This window comes from Schistocerca nitens, chromosome 7, assembly GCF_023898315.1.
Source record: "Schistocerca nitens isolate TAMUIC-IGC-003100 chromosome 7, iqSchNite1.1, whole genome shotgun sequence".
In the NCBI taxonomy this organism is placed as follows: Eukaryota; Metazoa; Arthropoda; class Insecta; order Orthoptera; family Acrididae; genus Schistocerca; species Schistocerca nitens.
Window position 1 is genome coordinate 523,845,529 of NC_064620.1, and position 20,070 is coordinate 523,865,598.

At 46.2% G+C, this 20,070-nt stretch overlaps 1 protein-coding gene and 1 non-coding gene across 2 annotated transcripts in view; both read left to right on the forward strand.

Annotated features, from left to right (window-relative positions):
* The window catches only part of LOC126195733 (testis-specific serine/threonine-protein kinase 4-like), a 229,786-nt gene extending 218,283 nt beyond the window's left edge, over window positions 1-11,503 (forward strand). Inside the window, exons 6-7 of the mRNA XM_049934361.1 lie at window positions 11,183-11,365; window positions 11,465-11,503. Coding sequence (XP_049790318.1) covers window positions 11,183-11,365; window positions 11,465-11,503 — 222 coding nt within the window. The remainder of the gene's footprint in view (window positions 1-11,182; window positions 11,366-11,464) is intronic.
* Window positions 911-994, forward strand: Trnas-gga (transfer RNA serine (anticodon GGA)). The gene is given in 2 exon segments: window positions 911-950; window positions 960-994. It is a non-coding gene; the product is annotated as a tRNA-Ser (tRNA).
* Window positions 11,504-20,070: the final 8,567 nt, after the last annotated feature.

Below are 20,070 nucleotides of genomic sequence, written 5' to 3' on the forward strand. Positions count from 1 at the left end.
ACATGCACGGCGCCAAACACGCATACGACCATCATTGGCACCAAGGCAGAAGCGACTCTCATCGCTGAAGACGACACGTCTCCATTCGTCCCTCCATTCACGCCTGTCGCGACACCACTGGAGGCGGGCTGCACGATGTTGGGGCGTGAGCGGAAGACGGCCTAACGGTGTGCGGGACCGTAGCCCAGCTTCATGGAGACGGTTGCGAATGGTCCTCGCCGATTCCCCAGGAGCAACAGTGTCCCTAATTTGCTGGGAAGTGGCGGTGCGGTCCCCTACGGCACTGCGTAGGATCCTACGGTCTTGGCGTGCATCCGTGCGTCGCTGCGGTCCGGTCCCAGGTCGACGGGCACGTGCACCTTCCGCCGACCACTGGCGACAACATCGATGTACTGTGGAGACCTCACGCCCCACGTGTTGAGCAATTCGGCGGTACGTCCACCCGGCCTCCCGCATGCCCACTATACGCCCTCGCTCAAAGTCCGTCAACTGCACATACGGTTCACGTCCACGCTGTCGCGGCATGCTACCAGTGTTAAAGACTGCGATGGAGCTCCGTATGCCACGGCAAACTGGCTGACACTGACGGCGGCGGTGCACAAATGCTGCGCAGCTAGCGCCATTCGACGGCCAACACCGCGGTTCCTGGTGTGTCCGCTGTGCCGTGCGTGTGATCATTGCTTGTACAGCCCTCTCGCAGTGTCCGGAGCAAGTATGGTGGGTCTGACACACCGGTGTCAATGTGTTCTTTTTTCCATTTCCAGGAGTGTAGATAAGTGTAATGTGCTGCGAATACATGGAAAGAAAGATCCTTTATCATTTAGCTACAATATAGCACGTCAGCAACTGGAAGCAGTTAATTCCGTGAATTATTTAGGAGTAGGTATTAGGAGTGATTTAAAATGGGCCGGCCCGGGTGGCCTAGCGGTTCTAGGCGCTACAGCCTGGAACCACGCGACCGCTGCGGTCGCAGGTTCGAATCCTGCCTCGGGCATGGATGTGTGTGACGTCCTAATGTTAGTTAGGTTTAAGTAGTTCTAAGTTCTAGGGGACTGATGACTTTAGATGTTAAGTCCCATAGTGCTCAGAGCCGTTTTAAACCATTTAAAACGGAATGATCATATAACGTTGATGCCAGACTAAGATTCATTGGATGAATCCTAAGGAAATGCAGTCCGAAAACAAAGGAAGTAGGTTACAGTACACTTGTTCGCCCACTGCTTGAATATTGCTCGCCGGTGTGGGATCCGTGCCAGATGGGGTTGATGGGGAAGCTAGAGAAGATCCAACGGAGAGCAGTGTGCTTCGTTACAGGATCATTTAGTAATCGCGAAAGAGTTACGGAGATGATAGATAAATTCCAGTGGAAGACTCTGCAGGAGAGACGCTCAGTAGCTCGGTACGGGCTTTTGTTGAAGTTTGAGCTCATGTCTTCACAGAGGAGTCAAGCAGTATATTGCTCCCTCCTACGTATATCTCGCGAAGAGACCATTGCGATAAAATCAGAGAGATTAGAGCACACACAGAGGCATACCGACAATCTTTCTTTCCACGAACAATACGAGAGTGGAATAGAAGGGAGAACCGATAGAGGTACTCAAAGTACCCTTCGCCACACACCGTCAGGTGGCTTGTGGAGAATGGATGTAGATGTAGATGTAGAGGTATATGAAACATTCATTTTGGTGTACAACCATGCCTCACGGTGAGTATGTACTCATGTCGAACTGCTTCAGCCGTTTGAATTGGGTCGCACTGTGGGCCTGCAAAGGCTGGATGATTGTATTGACGGATTGCTGGACATGTTGGGCACAATGTATCGGTGGTGTGTTCCGGCTTCCAGCAGTTGTCTGGAACATGCCCATATCTATAGGCAAGATTCTGGATGTCTGCGTTGTACAGACGTTAGTCTAGGTCGAAGTATTGTGCGAGCAGTGGTGGCCGACGGAAGATCATCCAATAATGAAATCCGGTCATCTTCTGTGTTATCAGTGACAGGTGGGAACCGTCTGTTTGCAGCAGGACTAGGACCATTGGTGCCTCTGTCCAGGTTACTTGTGATACAACGACACCACCAGGCGCTGCTACTCTGGTATCCTGCTATAGTCTAACGGAGAGTTGAATGACGCTTTGTTGTCTCCAGTGAAAGATTACATTCTGTATGTAATTTATGGACGTATGCATGGAAGGCGTACACCTGGTGAGCAGCCTACTCCGGAATGCATTCGCGAAAGACACAAAAATCCTACCCTAGGCTTCATAGTGTCAGAACCATCAGTTACAAATAGTGGTCACTTTTGGAGTTTCTCCTGCATAAAGTAACCTGTGCCCCTACATTGCACAGGCTGTTATCTCCGCGCACTGCCAATTCTTCGACAGGCAGGTGACGTGGTTTCTCAGCAGGACAGGGCACCTCAACGTATGGTTGCTGCACCGCTATGTCCTCTTCCTGGTGTGTTAACAACTGACCTGGCCAGGAAGATCGCCAGATCTCTCGGCAGTTGACACATACGGGACATGATGAAACGGGAACATACTCGTTATTCAGGGTCTGTAAGAACCAATTCTGTGTTGAAACAAAAGATGGGGTTACTCAGACTGGGGTGTTCTGTCTATTAACGCGACTCTTTGGGCATCCTGTACTGTTATACTGATGATCTAAAACATTATGACCACCTGCTGAATACCTTGTTTGTCCGTCTTTGGAACGAGATACATCACTGATTCTGTGTATCGGGGATCCGACAGTTTGTTGGTAGGTTTGTCGAGGTATGTGGCATTAGCTATCTACGCACAGGTCATGTAATTTGAGTAAATAATGGACCGCTGATTTTAGCTCTCGTGATGGGGCCCGATAGCGACCCAGTTGGGTTCCATAGGATTTATATCAGGCAAATCTCGTCGCAGAGATATCAACAACGTGAGATCACTGTAGTTCTCCATGAATCACTGCTTCATGGTTCTGGTCTGTGATATTGGCAATTATACAGCTGAAAGATGACATAGCCGTTGCGGAAGACATCAAGCATGAAGGAATGCAAGTGGCTTGTAGCTGTGAGCGTGTCTTCGATTACTACCCCAGTTCTCCCGCAAGTGCAGGGGAATGTCTCCCGCAGCATAATACCGCTTTCACCTGTCTGCGTCCGTGGCGTTTAGAGCCGCCGTTCACCTCGACGACGGCTTTTGTGGAGACGACCATCGACCTAGTGCAGCAAAACTGTGATTCACCCGAAGAGCCGACATGTTACCATTGATGGTGTGTCGAATCCTGATGGTACTGCACCCACTTCAATCCTAATTGACAATGTCGTTGGGTCAACATGTGAAGACGTAGGGGTGATCTGCTGTGGAGCTCTATGTTCAACAATGTACGATGAACGGTGTGCTCTGAAACATAAGCATTGTTCTCTTTCGGCAGAGATGCCAGAGATCACCATCTCTACTACTTCACAGAGCAGACAAGCCTCGGAACCCCATGTGAAGAGTCGTGGGCGTCCTACCATATAGCGCCTGGTGGTGGTTTCACTGTCTTTCTACACTATGTGATCAAAAGTATACGGAAACCTGGCAGAAAATTACTTACAAGTTTCGGCGCCCTCCATCGGTAATGCTGGATTCAATATGGTGATGGCCCACCCTTAGGCTTGATGACAGCTTCCACTCTCGCAGTCATACACTCAGTCAGGTGCTGCAAGGTTTCTTGGGGAATGGCAGCCCATTCTTCACGGAGTGCTGTACTGAGGAGAGGTATCGATGTCGGTCGGTGAGGACTGGCACGAAGTCGGTGTTCCAAAACATCCCAAAGGTGTTCTATAGGATTCAGGTCAGGACTCTGTGCAGGCCAGTCCATTACAGGGATGTTATTGCAGTGTAACCACTCCGCCACACGCCGTGCATTATGAACAGGTGTTCGATCGTGTTGAAAGATACAATCGCCAACCTCGAATTGCTCTTCAACAGTGGGAAGCAATAAGGTGCTTAAAACATCAATGTAGGTCTGTTCTTTGATAGTGCCACACAAAACAACTAGGGGCGCAAGCCCCCTCCCTGAAAAACATGACCACACCATAACACCACTGCCTCTGAATTTTGCTGTTGGCACTACACACGCTGGCAGATGACGTTCATTGGCCATTCGCCGTACCCACACCCTGCCATCGGATCGCCACATTGTATACCTTGATTCGTCACCCCACCCAACGTTTTTCCACTGTTCAATCGTCCAATGTTTACGCTCCTTACACCAAGCGAGGCGTCATTTGACATTTAGCGGCTTGATGTGAGGCTTATGAGCAGCCGCTCGACCATGAAATCCAAGTTTTCTTACCTCCCGCCTAACTGTCATAGTACTTGCAGTGGATCCTGATGCAGTTCGGAATTTCTGTGTGATGGTATGGATAGATGTCTGCCTATTACACATTACGACCCTCTTCAACTGTCGGCGGTCTCTGTCAGTCAACAGACGAGTTTGACCTATACGGTTATGTGCTGTATGTGTCGCTTCACGTTTCCACGTCACTATCACATCAGAAACAGGGGACCTAGGGATGTTTGGGAGTGTGGAAATCTCGCGAACAGATACGACGCAATTGAAATCCAATCACCTGACTACGTTCGAAGTCCGTGATTTACGCGGAGGGCCGCATTCTGCTCTCTCACGATGTCTAATGACTATTGAAGTTGCTGATATCTAGTACCTGGGGGTAGGTGGCAGCACAATGCTACTAATATGAAAAACGTATGTTTTTGGGGGTGTTCTCATACTTTTGGTCACATAGTGTACCTCTTTCCATAGATGCTCACGACAGCAGCACGTGAATATTCGACCAGCTTCGCCGTTTTCGGCATTCTCGTTCACAGGTTCTGCGTAATAATAATCTGCCGTTTGCTAAAGTGGCTTATCTCCATGGATTTTGTCATTTGCAGCCCATATCTTCGCTATTGTGATTTCCCATTTGTGTGTGTTCCGCTTACATGCTTTTGTTACCGCCTCAAGTGAACGAAACGGTACCCGGCGGCATCCAACGTCTCAATGGGTGCGGTCGTAACGTTTTGGATGATCAGTGTATGTGTTGGCTTCATTTGATCTGAATTTTTTATCATACATTCGTACAACGATGAACTACCTGTGGCATCACTTGTCAATAAAAGCACCTTTTCGTTGGTAGTGTTGCATTTTTTCCTGCAATGGTTAATACTGGAATTACTTCAGCGATTACGACAGTGTTGAAATGTGCTGATTGTTGTTCTGTGTAAAATCTCCATTATTCTGCACCTCCACAGCTGAATAATGTTGGTATTAAGTGATAACCTCACAGCCGTGTTCCAGGTTCGTTTCTTACGCCAGAAGCGAAGGTGTAATTAGGTGAATGACGAAGACTAACTTCACATAACGAATGTTTATTCAGCACTTATACATACAAGACCGCGGAGCGAATTGCCTCCGGCCAGAACACATACGGTATATATACAATTACAAAACATTCCACTACAATGATTATTGACATTTGTGGATACTTTTAGAATGTACTCGAACTGAATATAGTAATTAAAGTTTTACAGTTCAGGTGAGTTTTGAACTCAGGACCCTCCATGCAACAGTTCAGTATCATAGCCACTACACCACGGTGACTGTGATACTCAGCTTTTTATGCGACTCCAATAGAAGGTCTTCACGTAACTAAAGAGCATGAAGAAGTCAGGATCCGAGCATGTACTGTTTGATGGCGTGTGTCAGGCGGTCAGCGAAGTGCTTCAGTGTCCTCGTCGTGTTCTAGACCTTGTAGCCTTGTAGGGTTATGTGTGGCGTTTAGACGTTTTTGAGTCATGACAACGCACATTACTGTCATTTTGTGGAAATCAGTTAAGAAAACTGTAGATTAATTTTCGGTCACTTGAAGTTGTTCATTTAGAACGAAACTATTTGTGTCGCAATACACATACCTGAAATATGGCTTTGGTGCTTTTTATTAACATTTACGTCTTTATATATCTTTGAGTTTTTTAAGTGCTTATTTAGGATAAAAGATAAAATGTAGAAAGTGTAGGTTGTTTACGTGGACCAAATTGCGTACAAAGTGATATGGAAACGCGTGTGGTAAAATATAAATATTCTATGTACAAACAAAAATAAATCGTTTGATATAAATTATGTGTTACATATTCATGCCATTATTTAAAGCACTTTTAAGACAAAAGTTCTCATATTAGCACGAAAGGCAAAATATGGTATTAATGCCTTTCTTAGCAATCATAAACAACAGCTCACTTGACGAAAGGTCTGTTTCTAATGACTGGAAAGTAGCACAGGTCACACCAATATTCAAGAAAGGAAATAGGAGTAACCCATTGAATTACAGACCCGTATCACTGACCTTAATTTGCAGTAGGATTTTGGAGCATATACTGTACTCGAACAATATGAATCACCTTGAAGAAAACGACTTATTGATACATAACCAAAATGAATTCAGAAAATATCGTTCTTATGCAATGCAGCTAGCTCTTTATTCCCATGAAGCAATGAGTGCTGTCGTAAAGGGATCTTAGATCGATTCCATATTCCTAGATTTCCAGAAGACTTTTGATATCGTTCCTCCTAAGCGACTATTAATCAAATTGCGTGCATATGGAGTATCGTCTCAGTTGTGTGACTGGATTCGTGATTTCCTCTCAGAGTGGTCACAGTTCGTAGTGATAGACGGTAAATCATCGAGGATAACAGAAGTGGTATCTGGCATTCTGTAAGGTAGTGTCCTAGGCCCTCTACTATTCCTGATTTACACAAGTGATCTAGGTGATAATCTGAGCAGTCCCCTTAGATTGTTTGCAGGTGACGCTGTAATTTACCGTCTAGTAAAATCATCAGACGATCAATTCCAATTACAAAATGATCTAGAGAGAATTTCTGTATGGTGCAAAAAGTGGCAATTGGCACTAAATAAAGAAAAGTGCGAAGTCATCCGCATGGGCAGTAAAATAAATCTGATAAATTTTGGGTATACGATAAATCGCACAAATCTAAGGGCTGTCAATTCGACTAAATACCTAGGAATTACAATTAAGAGCAACTTAAATTGGAAAGACCACATAGATAATATTGTGGGGAAGGTGAAACAAAGACTGCGCTTTGTTGGCAGAACACTTAGAAGATGCGACAAACGCACTAAAGAGACAGCCAACATTACACTTGTCCGTCCTCTGCTGGAATATTGCTGCGCAGCATGGGATTCTTACCAAGTAGGATTGACGGAGGACATCGAAAAAGTGCATAGAAGAGGAGCTCGTTTCGTGTTATCGCGCAATAGGGGTGAGAGTGTCACTGATATGATACGCGAGTTGGGGTAGCAGTCACTGAAACAAAGGCAGTTTTCTTTGCAGCGAGATCTATTTACGAAATTTCAATCACCAACTTTCTCTTCCGAATGCGTAAATATTTTATTGACACCCACCTACGTATGGAGAAATGATCATCATAATGAAATAAGAGAAATGAGAGCTCGAATGGAAATATTTAAGTGTTCCTTTTTCCCACGAGCCATTCGAGAATGGAATGGTAGAGAAGTAGTACGAAAATGGTTCGATGAACCCTCTGCCAGGCACTTAGGTGTGAATTACAGAGTAACCATGTACATGTACCCTCTGTAATATACCTCAGTGGATCTTTCTATGTATGGTCCAAGTTTCATCGACCTGTGTTACATGGTAGTGACACATCATGCGGAATTCACTTTCGTCCTCAAATTTTGCACACCAGTATGATATACAGACATTACTCGAAATTTTTGTTTCGTATTTATTAAGTTAAGAATAATGTCAGGTTAAGAAACTGTATAAACTGTAGTTAGGCCTCAAGGTATCAATATTTCAGGTATGTTGCCCACGGGTTCAGCAGATAAAGGGTCAGCAGTTTTTGTGCTATGGCTATAAGGACATCGGACGCCTTTCATTGGTATCGAGGGCAGTCTGACGGTGTGCAGTGTCGGGACATGATCTTCCAACCTATTGCCGAGACCATCTGCCAGCATTTCGGCTTTCAAGATAGCGCTTAGGCACAACGCGTCCACCTTATGAGCACCTCCATCCACGAGAAATCAGGCAGCTGTCAACCAAGTGGAATGGCCTGCGGTATCTGTTGGAATGAACTTAAATGCTCCTGATTGGAACCAGTTGTAGCTTGTATTGCGTGGACGCAGGAAGCTTCCCCGCCCCCCCCCCCCCCCTCTCTCCCTTCCCCTCACACACTCGATGACCTCTCGGAAGAACTACTATGGAATTGTGGGACAGGCGTGATCTCCATCTTCTACCCACATTGTGCACAGCATGCCAATGAGGATCCAAACAAGTTGCAATGCACATGGCATTAAACGTTATCAAAAATGGCTCAAATGGCTCTGAGCACTATGCGACTTAACTTCTGAGGTCATCAGTCGCCTAGAACTTAGAACTAATTAAACCTAACTAACCTAAGGACATCACACACATCCATGCCCGAGGCAGGATTCGAACCTGCGACCGTAGCAGTCGCGCGGTTCTGGACTACAGCGCCTAGAACCGCATGGCCACCGCGGCCGGCAAAGTACTGCAAAGTAGTCTGCAAAGGCTAGGCAGTTTATCTGAATTCGATTTCTTTTTCTTCCCAGAATTATTGATTCTAACTAGTTGAACACCCAGGACTGCCTAGGTTTGTATATATTCCAATCTTTCCCCTCTCTCCGTGTATCTTTTCCTCCCCCCTCGCCGGCCGAAGTGGCCGTGCGGTTCTAGGCGCTACAGTCTGGAACCGAGCGACCGCTACGGTCGCAGGTTCGAATCCTGCCTCGGGCATGGATGTGTGTGATGTCATTAGGTTAGTTAGGTTTAAGTAGTTCTAAGTTCTAGGCGACTGATGACCTCAGAAGTTAAGTCGCATAGTGCTCAGAGCCATTTGAACCATTTTGAACCTCCCCCCTCTCTTTTCATCTCCTCCTCCCACCTCTCTCTCTCCATCTCCTCCACCCGTCACTCATTGTCCATATTCTTCACCTCCTCTCACTGTCCACTTTCTTCAACCCCACCAATCACTGTCCATCTTCTACTGCCCCTCTGTCTGTCCATCTCCTCCTCACTCCAAACCTGTCCATTTCGTCCTCCGTCCTCTCTACGTGTGTCTCTTCCATTCCCCTCTCTCAGTCTCTCTCCTCCTCTCTTCTGTCTGTCATCTCCTCTTCTTTCCTATTTCTGTCCATCTCCTCTTCTCTCCTCTATCTGTCTATTTCGTCCTCCCCTCTTTCTATTCATCTGCTAAGCCACCTCTCTCTGTCTTTTTCCTCCTTACTCTCTCTCCCCATCTCTTTCTCTCCTCCTCTCTTTTCTTCTCCTCGTCTTTCTTTTGTCTGTGTATCTCTTCTCCTCCCCTCTCTATGTCCACCTCCTCATTTTCTCTTTCTGTAGATTTCCCCCTCCCACTCTTTCTTTCCATCACCTCCTTGCTCTATCGGCGTCTATCTCCTCCTTCCCTCTCTCTGTCTGTCTGCATAGTCCTACTCCCCTTCACCACGTTATCATTCCCACCCTAACATGATGTTGCTGCTTCTTGCCCTCACAGTATTTCTCTACAGATAGTAACTGATATGTGTATCAAGTTTGGTTGAAATGGAAGTTTGGATGAAATTTGCCCAGGAGATTAGGAGGAGCTATTAACCCATGGTTTTGCCTATGTACGGGCATGTCACATATATTTCGCATACATTTACCATATTTCACACATCTTTCTACACATATGTCACCTGTATCTCCAGCGAATCACGCCCTGCAGTTCCGTTTTCACGCAGTTCAATGTTTATAACAATTAAAACGTCATGCTTGATGAACGACAGTTTTACTTCATGAGCAGAGAAAATCTAGTTTCCGACAAGCTTTTATCCTTTTATCTTTCTTTGGGGGACGTCAGTGAGAAAAAGTATCTTAAAGGTTTCAAATTACGTGTAAAGTTTGTTGCAAATCACTAAGTGCTGTCGTTATCAAATACTGGGTGAGTCGGGCTATTTGCTCGTCTTGAGCTACTCTTCTTTTCCAATCATACCTCAGCCCTGTTGAGAGGTAGGTGGTTCTTAACCCCATAGTAGTTATTTATTCACAGTAGGCGATATGTGGATCAAGTTTGGTTGAAATCCGTTCAGTCTTTTAGGAGATATGGTACATGAATACATACATCCACTTCTATTATACGCCTTGAATTTCTGACTTCTTTGATTGAGAATTGAGATTCTGACAGTTTTTCCAAAATGCAGCTAAACAGTATAAGTAACAGGGCGTCCCCTTGTCTGATACCATTGCTGCATTTCAAATATTTAACTTCACTTTCGGTATTTGTTACAATTTCACGAATTACGTTTCTTTACACCAAATTCTGCAATGAGTTTATTTATTGTTTCTATACCTACCAAATCAAATGCTTTCCTGAGATCAATAGATGCTACTATTATAGCTTACTGGTTGACACTCTGTGGCGAATTATTGATTTTAAGCAAAAATGTGTTGTGTGCAAGACCTTCCCTTTCGAATACCACCCTGTCATTTTCCTAGTTGTCAGTCTAAAGTTTTTCCGGAGAAATTTTTGGAAAGCAGCTACTGATTTTCACAACTTTGTTAAAAACGGACTAGATCGCCAATATCAACATTTGTTGGTGACTGACTGACCGTCTTCGGACCATACTCCAAAATTGACGTGTGGAGGCTGCTAGCGAGCAGTTGACAGCATCTGGGGGACTACGGCAGTTCTTGCTCTTTGGATCGGTCTCCACACATCGACTTTGGAGTAAGGCCTGAAGATGGTCCGCCTTTGGACTGAAACCGGTCACCAATAAAATATATTTGTGCGATCTAGGCTGTTTTTCTAAGTACTAAAGCTTTGTCAACTTAACTTTAGGAGAATTATTAATAATATATTTTGTGTACCGCAATTGTCATTACTATTTAGCTTTTAAGACATATTGTATCATCCTTACTCCCCTTGAATTGAAGCCCACCCGTGGTCACAGATGTGATGCAAGTGAAATTAAACGTGTTGCCCCTCCTTGATAAGTGTTCTGACATTTTCTTCCGTAACGGAAGAGAGGATCCAGTAGGCAATTAGCCACGTGAAGAGTGGTTGAGGACGTGTCGAGTCTGTGACAGGGGCTATTCTGCCCGCGCTGCGCAGCAAGTGCAGAGCCGGGTGGTGTTCCCCAAGGAGCCGCAGGTGTCCTCGGCGTGCAGGCTGCTCATCACGCGCATCCTGGCGCCCATTGTGAGCCGCGCGCGCATGCCCTCCATCAGGGACGACCCCTGGTTGGCCGTGGGCGGCGAGCGCGGTGCCTCCACGTCTTCCGAGGACGGATCCCAGGTATGTGTCCCTTGCTCGTCACCACTGATGACGGATGCATTAATCGTAGGTATCTACACTACGTTCGTAAAACATTTACGGGCTGTGCAAAATAAAAAGGGGCTAGAAATACAGCTACGAGGGGCGTTTAACAAGTAATGCAACTTCTTTTTTCTCGGTCAATATCGATTGAAAAAATACAGAATTTCCTGAGAGACATCATGGGGTACTCCCAACCCGCCAGGATAGCCGAGAGAGCTAACGCGCTGCTTCCTGGACTCGGGTAGGTGCGGTGGCCCTGGATCGAATCCGCCCGGCAGATTAACGACGACAGCCGGTGCGCCGGCCAGCCTGGTTTTTTTTTTTTTTTGTGGTTTTAGGGCGCACAACTTCAACGGTCATTAGCGCCCATACTACGTTAGGAATGCACCGCGAGTCACAAGTTCAAAACAGCAACGAAACGGAAAACACGATAAAAGACAGACTGACAGGCATAGGATTAAAAAAGAAAACAGCATAATCAAATGTCCTTTGAGAGGGTTGTCAAATTGATAAAATGAAGAACGCGAGCAGCTGCTCGTGGGTCATCCGCTAAAATGGCTTCTACAGTACAGGGCAGGCCAAGATCAAGACGCAGGGTGTTAAAATCCGGACAGGACGTTAAAATGTGGCGGACCGTCAGCAATTGCCCACATGGGCAGAACGGCGCCGGCGCAGCCGTCAGCAGATGGCGATGGCTGAACCGGCAGTGTCCAATTCGTAACCGGGCCAAAACTACCTCCTCCCGCCGAGAAGGGCGTGAGGAGGACGTCCAAGCCACGGGAAGAGGTTTCAAGGCCCGAAGCTTGTTGTCTGTAAGTGCAGCCCAATCGGCATGCCACAGCGATAAAATGCGCCGACAAATTACCCTGCTACAATCTGACGAAGGGACACAACAAGAAGCTGTCCGAGGATGGAGGACCGCAGCCTTGGCCGCGGCATCTGCAGCTCCGTTCCCAGGGATACCGACATGGCCAGGAACCCACATAAAGCTAACCGGAGAACCGACGTCCACCAGCTGCTGAAGAGAGCGTTGGATCCGGTGCACGAAAGGGTGAACCGGGTACGGATCACTGAGGCTCTGGATAGCGCTCAGGTTTTTAGGCGGTTTTCCACATCCTCCTAGGTGAATACCGGGCTCGTCCCCACGTCCCGCTTCAGTTACACGACTCGCATACATTTGGAACACATTCACACTATTTCACGCTTTACACTCTACGCAGACAGCTGGGGTACATTAATTCCGTCCCGAGGGGTATGGGGTGGCGGCAAGAAGGGCATCCAGCCAACCCTTAAAATTAACCATGCCAAATCCATCCTTAACCCTGCCGACCCTGCGCACAATGCGGGATAAAGGCAGTAGCGAAAGAAAGAAAGAAAGAAAGAATCATGGGCTACTCCCGATTCAGCCCCTATAGCTTCATGAAGTTCCGATAGGTCACGAAGCTATTTGTAGCCTTCAAAATACTGTCTCTAATGGAGGTGCATTCCAAGCGGAGTGTAATTCAGTATCTTTCTGTGGAAAACCGGAGCATCGCAGGTTGTCATCGCAGACAGTCTTGAAGAATGTCTACGGAGACCTGATGGTGAACAAAAGCACGGTGAGTCGTTGGGCGAGGAGTCGGTCATCATCGCAACAAGGTCACGCAGACCAGTCCGATCTCGCGAGCCGGCCGGCCGCACACAGCTGTGACTCCTGCAGTGTCGGAATTTGCGGACACTCCCTTTCGAGGCAATCGACTAATCGCAAACCAATACCCCGCTGCATTATTGGACGTCTACGTTCGTAGTCCGAACACATTCAGACAGCAGCTGGGGTACTCAAAAGTGTTTGCTCGCTGCGTTCCTCGCCTCCCGACAGAAGACCATAGAGAGCAACGGAGGTCCATCCGTGCGGAATTGCTTGTGAATTACGAGGCTGATCGCACCAACTTTTTGTCGAACATTGTCACAAGCGGTGAAACTTGGGTTCATCACTTTGAATTGGAAACATAACGGCCAGCCGGTGTGGCCGAGAGATTTTAGGTGCTTCAGTCTGGAACCGCGCGACCGCTACGGTCGCAGGTTCAAATTCTGCCTCGGGCATGGATGTGTGTGATGTCCTTAGGTTAGTTAGGTTTAAGTAGTTCTAAGTTCTAGGGGACTGATGACCTCAGATGTTGAGTCCCATAGTTCTCAGAGCCATTTTCTTTGGAAACACAACGGCGATTCCTCCGAAGAAAAAGTTCAAAGCCGCACCCTCAGATGGTAAAATCTTGTGGAACTCTGAAGGCATTATTGTGCTTGATGTCCTCCATCTTGGTACAACGATCAACTGTGAAGTGTATTGCCCTCAGGAAATTGAAGAAACGTCTTCAGCATATTCGTCGCCTAAAAATGCAGACTTCTTCATGACAAAGAAAGGCGTCACAGAAGGCTGCGCACCCGAGAGTAGCTCGCAAAACTTCATTGGACATTTCTTCCTCATCCACCCTACAGCCCATATGTCGCACTTTCCGACTTCACGTGTGTGGCCCAATAACGAATCCACTAGGCGTCACATAAATCTGCGAGCCGAGAGGAGCTCGCAAATCTTCATTGGGCTGTTGTCCCTCATCCATCCTACAGCCTGGATCTCGACTTTCCGACTTCATCTGTCTGGCCCAACGACGAACGCACTACGCGTTACACAAGTTCAAATGGTTCAAATGGCTCTGAGCACTATGGGACTTAACATCTGTGGTCATCAGTCCCCTAGAACTTAGAACTACTCAAACCTAACTAACCTAAGGACATCACACACATCCATGCCCGAGGCAGGATTCGAACCTGCGACCGTAGCGGTCACGCGGTTCCAGACTGAAGCGCCTAGAACCGCACGGCCAAAACGGCCGGCCGTCACACATGTCTGCACACCCCACAAGAGATCACAAATCTTCACTGGACTGTTCTTCCTCATCCACCCTACAGACTGGATCTCGCTCCTTCCTACTTCCATCTGTCTGGCTCAATGACGAATCCACTCCATAGGATGCAGTACGTGGATGAAGGAGATGTTATTGATGCACCAAAACTTTGGCTCCGACGTCAACCAGTGGAGTTGTACCATGAAGGTACACAGGCTCTCCTAGAATGATGGCGTAAGGCCGTCACATTGAACGGTGATTATGTTGAAAAATAGGGTTTTGTAGCCAGAAGAGTGAGGAGCAACACGTTTTAAGAGTATCCTGAACAAAACCAACCTGATTACAGAAACGTTGTGTGTTGCATTGCTTAGCGATCGCGCCTCGTAAGATACAAGCAACTACAGTCGCTTAATAGTGGGAATGCATCAGGACAAGATGAGATACCTGTAAGATTCTACAAGGATTACGAGAAAGGACTTACTCACCTGTTACCAGCAGTTTACCGTAGGTCGCTGGAGCATCGGAAGATATGGCTTGGCTCCGAGCAATATGCGACTTAACTTCTGAGGTCATCAGTCACCTAGAACTTAAAACTAATTAAACCTAACTAACCTAAAGACATCACACACATCCATTCCCGAGGCAGGATTCGAACCTGCGACCGTAGCGGTCGCTCGGCTCAATCGGAAGATATCTAGCGAGTGGAAAAACGGGTCGTAGGATAGGTGTACATTATTATACACCTATATCGCTAAAGTCCATATGTTGTAGAGTTATCGGATATGTTTTGTGCTCGCGTGTTATGCCGTTTTTGAAGAACTGAAGTCTCCTCGAGGTTCAACATGGCAAGACGCAGAGATCTTGTGAAACTGAGCTCCTCAGCTCTTTCTGATCCTCCATGAGAACCGCAGTACTGTGGACATCAGCGCTCCGATTGATGCAGTGTTTGTAGACTTCAGGAAGGTATTTGACTCCGCTCCGCACCACCGTTTACTTAAAAAGATACGAAATTACTGAGTATCGGATCAGCTTTACGGGTGCATTCAAGACTTCCTTACAGAGAGAACTGATCACGTCGCTATTAACGGATCAAAATCGACGGATGTAATGTTAATTTCAGCTGTACAGCAATGAAGCGTGGTAAAGACTTTACTGTTTACAATATATGATCTAGCAGGAAATGTCGGAAGTTCAGTGAGGCTATTCGCATATAATGCTCTTGATTCCAATAAGACAGCAACGCCAGGAGACTGTAGCGATTGGCAGAATGACCTGCCGAGGATTGATGAACGGTGCACGTGAAACGTCCCCTTTTAATAATTTTACACGACTGTGCTTATACTTACACACAATATTTTTTAGCGCAACGCAATCTGACTTTCAAAATTCCCTACAAAAGAATGGCCCTGACTAACATTAAACTATACCTTTCACAAATCACTTACCTCACAAAAATCTTCGCTGCTCAAGCTACTGCAATACAGCGAGCGCCACTACTGCCAGCTAAATAAAAGATTCGAACTATGGAAGGCACTAACTACTGATAGGGATAGTTAGCAAATGAAAGATATTAATAGAGAACAAACAATGTATTTACCTTGATATCATCATATATATAGCAGTTCATGACAAATTACAAAACTCCGCCATCTCTCTCGCCACATCCACCACTGCTGGCGGCTCACCTCCAACTGCGCAACGCTACGCGCTGTTCACAGCCAGCTGCCTAACACTACAATGGCGAGTATTACAACAATGCAAAGCAGCCACAGACTGCACACAGCACAGCCAGTGATTTTCATACAGAGGTGGCGTTACCAATAAAAAAACCTAAACAGCCTACTTACACACGGTCTGGCAGTTGACACTGAACGTTAATACACTACTGGCCATTAAAATTGCTACACCACGAAGATGACGTGCTACAGACGCGAAAATTAACCGACAGGAAGCAGATGCTGTGATATGCAAATGATTAGCTTTTCAGAGCATTCACACAAGGTTGGCGCTGCTGGCGACACCTACAACGTGATGACGTGAGGAAAATTTCCAACCGATTTCTCATACACAAACAGCAGTTCACCAGCGTTGCTTGGTGAAATGTTGTTGTGATGCCTCGTGTAAGGAGGAGAAATGCGTACCATCGCTTTTCCGACTTTGATAAAGGTCGGATTCTAGGCTATCACGATTGCGGTTTATCGTATCGCGACATTGCTGCTCGAGTTGGTCAAGATCCAATGACTGTTAGCAGAGTATGGAATCGGTGGGTTCAGGAGGGTAATACGGAACGCCGTGCTGGATCCCAACGGCCTCGTATCACTAGCAGTCGAGATGACAGGCATCTTATCCGCATGGCTGTAAAGGATCGTGCAGCCACGTTTCGATCCCTGAGTCACCAGATGGGGACGTTTGCAAGACAACACCCATCTGCACGAACAGTTCGACGACGTTTGCAGCCGCATGGACTATCAGCTCGGAGACCATGGCTGCGGTTACCCTTGACGCTGCATTACAGACAGGAGCGCTTGCGATGGTGTACTCAACGACGAACCTGGGTGCACGAATGGCAAAACGTCATTTTTTCGGATGAATCCAGGTTCTGTTTACAGCATCATGATGGTTGCACCCGTGTTTGGCGACATCGCAGTGAACGCATATTGGAAGCGTGTATTCGTCATCGCCATACTGGCGTATCACCCGGCGTGACGGTATGGGGTGCCATTGGTTACACGTCTCGGTCACCTCTTGTTCGCGTTGATGGCATTTTGAACAGTGGACGTTACATTTCAGATGTGTTACGACCCGTGGCTCTACCCTTCATTCGATCCCTGCGAAACCCTACATTTCAGCAAGATAATGCACGACCGCACGTTGCATGTCCTCTACGGGGCTTTCTGGATACAGAAAATGTTCGACTGCTACCCTGGCCAGCACACTCTACAGATCTCTCACCAACTGAAAACGCATTTTCAATGGTGGCCGAGTAACTGGATCGTCGCAATACGCCAGTCACTAATCTTGATGAACTGTGGTATAGTGTTGAAGCTGCATGGGCATCTGTACCTGTACACGCCATCCAAGCTCTGTTTGACTCAATGCCCAGGTGTATCAAGGCCGTTATCCTGATTTCTCAGGATCTATGCACCCAAATTGCGTGAAAATGTAACATGTCAGTTCTAGTATAATATATTTGTCCAATGAATACTCGTTTATCATCTGCATTTCTTCGTGGTGTAGCAGTTTTAATGGCCAGTAGCGTACATTGTCCGCAGTTGGGGTTGATGATGTAAGCTGAGTTGCCTATCTTACTGTGCATGAAACTTTTTCCGGGCCAGCTTTATTTTGCCTAGCCTGTATATCTACGAGTGGTTTTCATAAATTAACCCCCTCTGGCTGTTCAGAAGAAACAAATGCTTGTAGCTTTATGGCGCTTGAATTGTTGCAGAAGGATACTTTATTGAGTGTGTAAGCAGCTAGCGATTGTAATAGTGTTGTTGTGCCTCCGACGAGTTACGAGGTACGTTCTGCCATTCGCTTCCTACGAGCATAAGGAGACAATGCTGTCGAGATTCGTCTTCGATTGTGTCGTGTGCGTCAACATGGGGTTCTGAGTGATTGTTTTGTGAGGGAGTGGTGCAGGAAAGTCAAGGTTGGTCACACAGATGTGAGTAATGAAAGCGGTCGAGGCTGATGTTTTAGATTTGACTGATGAACTTGTGCAACACGTTAACGTAGTAGAACGTGCGCGACGGTGGTTCAAAGCATCCGAACATCGTGAACATGTGCCTCAGATTTGAAGGGCTATCATCCTTGACACCGTCACAGAGAAGTGGGGTTACCATAAGTGCTGTGCATGGCGGATACGGAGATGTCTAACCGTCGTTTATAAAACTCAAAGAATGGGCTCGACCTTGATATTCCCTCTGCACTACGTGAAGAAGAGGAGTAATTTCTGAATAGGATTATGGCTGAGGAAAAGACATTAGTGCAGTACGTGAATTCTGAATCGAAGGAGCTGTTTAAGCAGTGGATGGTGGATGGATACTTATTCTCCCAATAGACAAAAAAAGTTCAAGCAGACGCCGTCAAACTGCAAAATAGTGGTTGCAGTTTTTTGGGATCGCCAAGGAATTTCAACAACAGATTTCGTGACGCACGAGAATATTGTGACATCACAGACTTGTTGTGAGACTCTTACCAAATTCGGAAGGTCAATCCAAAATAAACAGTCCAGGCTGATTACCGATGGAATCATTTCCTTCCACAATAATGTGATACCCAATGCTGCAAATCGAGCTTTGACGTTGCGGCTGTGGTTATTTTTCGATATCTTCCCTACAGTCCGGAGTCGGCACCAAGCGATTTTTATGTCATCGTGAGACGAAGGCCTTCAGCACTTCACGACAGACTATGAAGGGATAAATGAGCTGGAGCCACGGCATGACAAAAGTTTGAATTTGTATGATGACTATACGGAGATGCAGTTCAACATGTGCGTACAGAGACTAAACAACTTTTTTGTCAATTGCTTTCTTTTTTTAATAACCAGTCTGTGGTTAAGACATCAATATCTACGTTTACATTTACATATACATAAATATCTACATTTGCATCTACATCTCCATCCACATCAACATCTATATCTACACCTACATACATATATACTCCGTTAGCGAGTTCGCAGTTCGAGATCTAGTGGCTAGGTTTGCTGCCGCTGGATCACAGAGTCCCGGGTTCGATTGCAGCTAGTTAGAGGATTTTCTCCTCCCGGGGCTGAGCGTTCGTGTTGCTCTTATCATTTCATCTTTATTTCAAGTAAATGGCGAGTCTGGACAGTGAAAACGTCAGGAATTTGTACGGGCGCTGATAACCGCGTAATTGAGCGCACTACAAGCCTTATACCATCATCATCATCATCATCATTTGCTAACCACTAAAACTGCAGTACCATGAAAGCGACACGCAACGAACGTCAAATAGCGTGAAGCATTTTAGCCCACTATCTGCCTCCTAGCTAAGTCGTCAGCGGGGTTGACTACAGCACAGGGGACAAGGGTTCGATTCTCGGTACTGGTAGGGATCTTTCCTTCGTGGGACAACTGGTTCGGGGTGCACTCAGCCTCGTGAGGTCAACTGAGAAGCTACTTGAATGATTAAGAGAGGTTCCAAGGTCAAGAAAACCCGACAACAACCGGAAAAACGTTGTGCTGAACACCTGCTCCTCAACATCACATCCAACGAAGTCACTGGCAAAGGATAACACGACGGTTGTCGACATTAATTGGTCCGTCAGCGTCAGAACGCAGATATCTATTTTTTATTATTTATTTATTTACACGTCAAGTTCCGTAGGACCAAATTGAGGAGCAAATCTCCAAGGTCATGGAACGTGTCAGTACATGAAATTACATCATAAAAGTAATAACAGATAAAAATAAATGTTCATGAACCTGAAAAAAGGCAGTCCATAAGTTTTAGTAAACGCTATCAGCAATACAATAAGAATCAGCTTAATTTTTCTAGGAACTCCTCGACAGTATAGAAGGAGTGACCCATGAGGAAACTCTTCAGTTTGGATTTGAAAGCGCGTGGATTACTGCTAAGATTTTTGATTTCGAGTGGCAGCTTATTGAAAATGGATGCAGCAGTATACTGCACACCTTTTTGCACTAGAGTTAAGGAAGTCCGATTCAAATGCAGATTTGATTTCTGCCGAGTATTAACCGAGTTAATGGTGCTTATTCTTGGAAATAAACTAATATTGGTAACAAGAAACGACAATAAGGAATATACATATTGAGA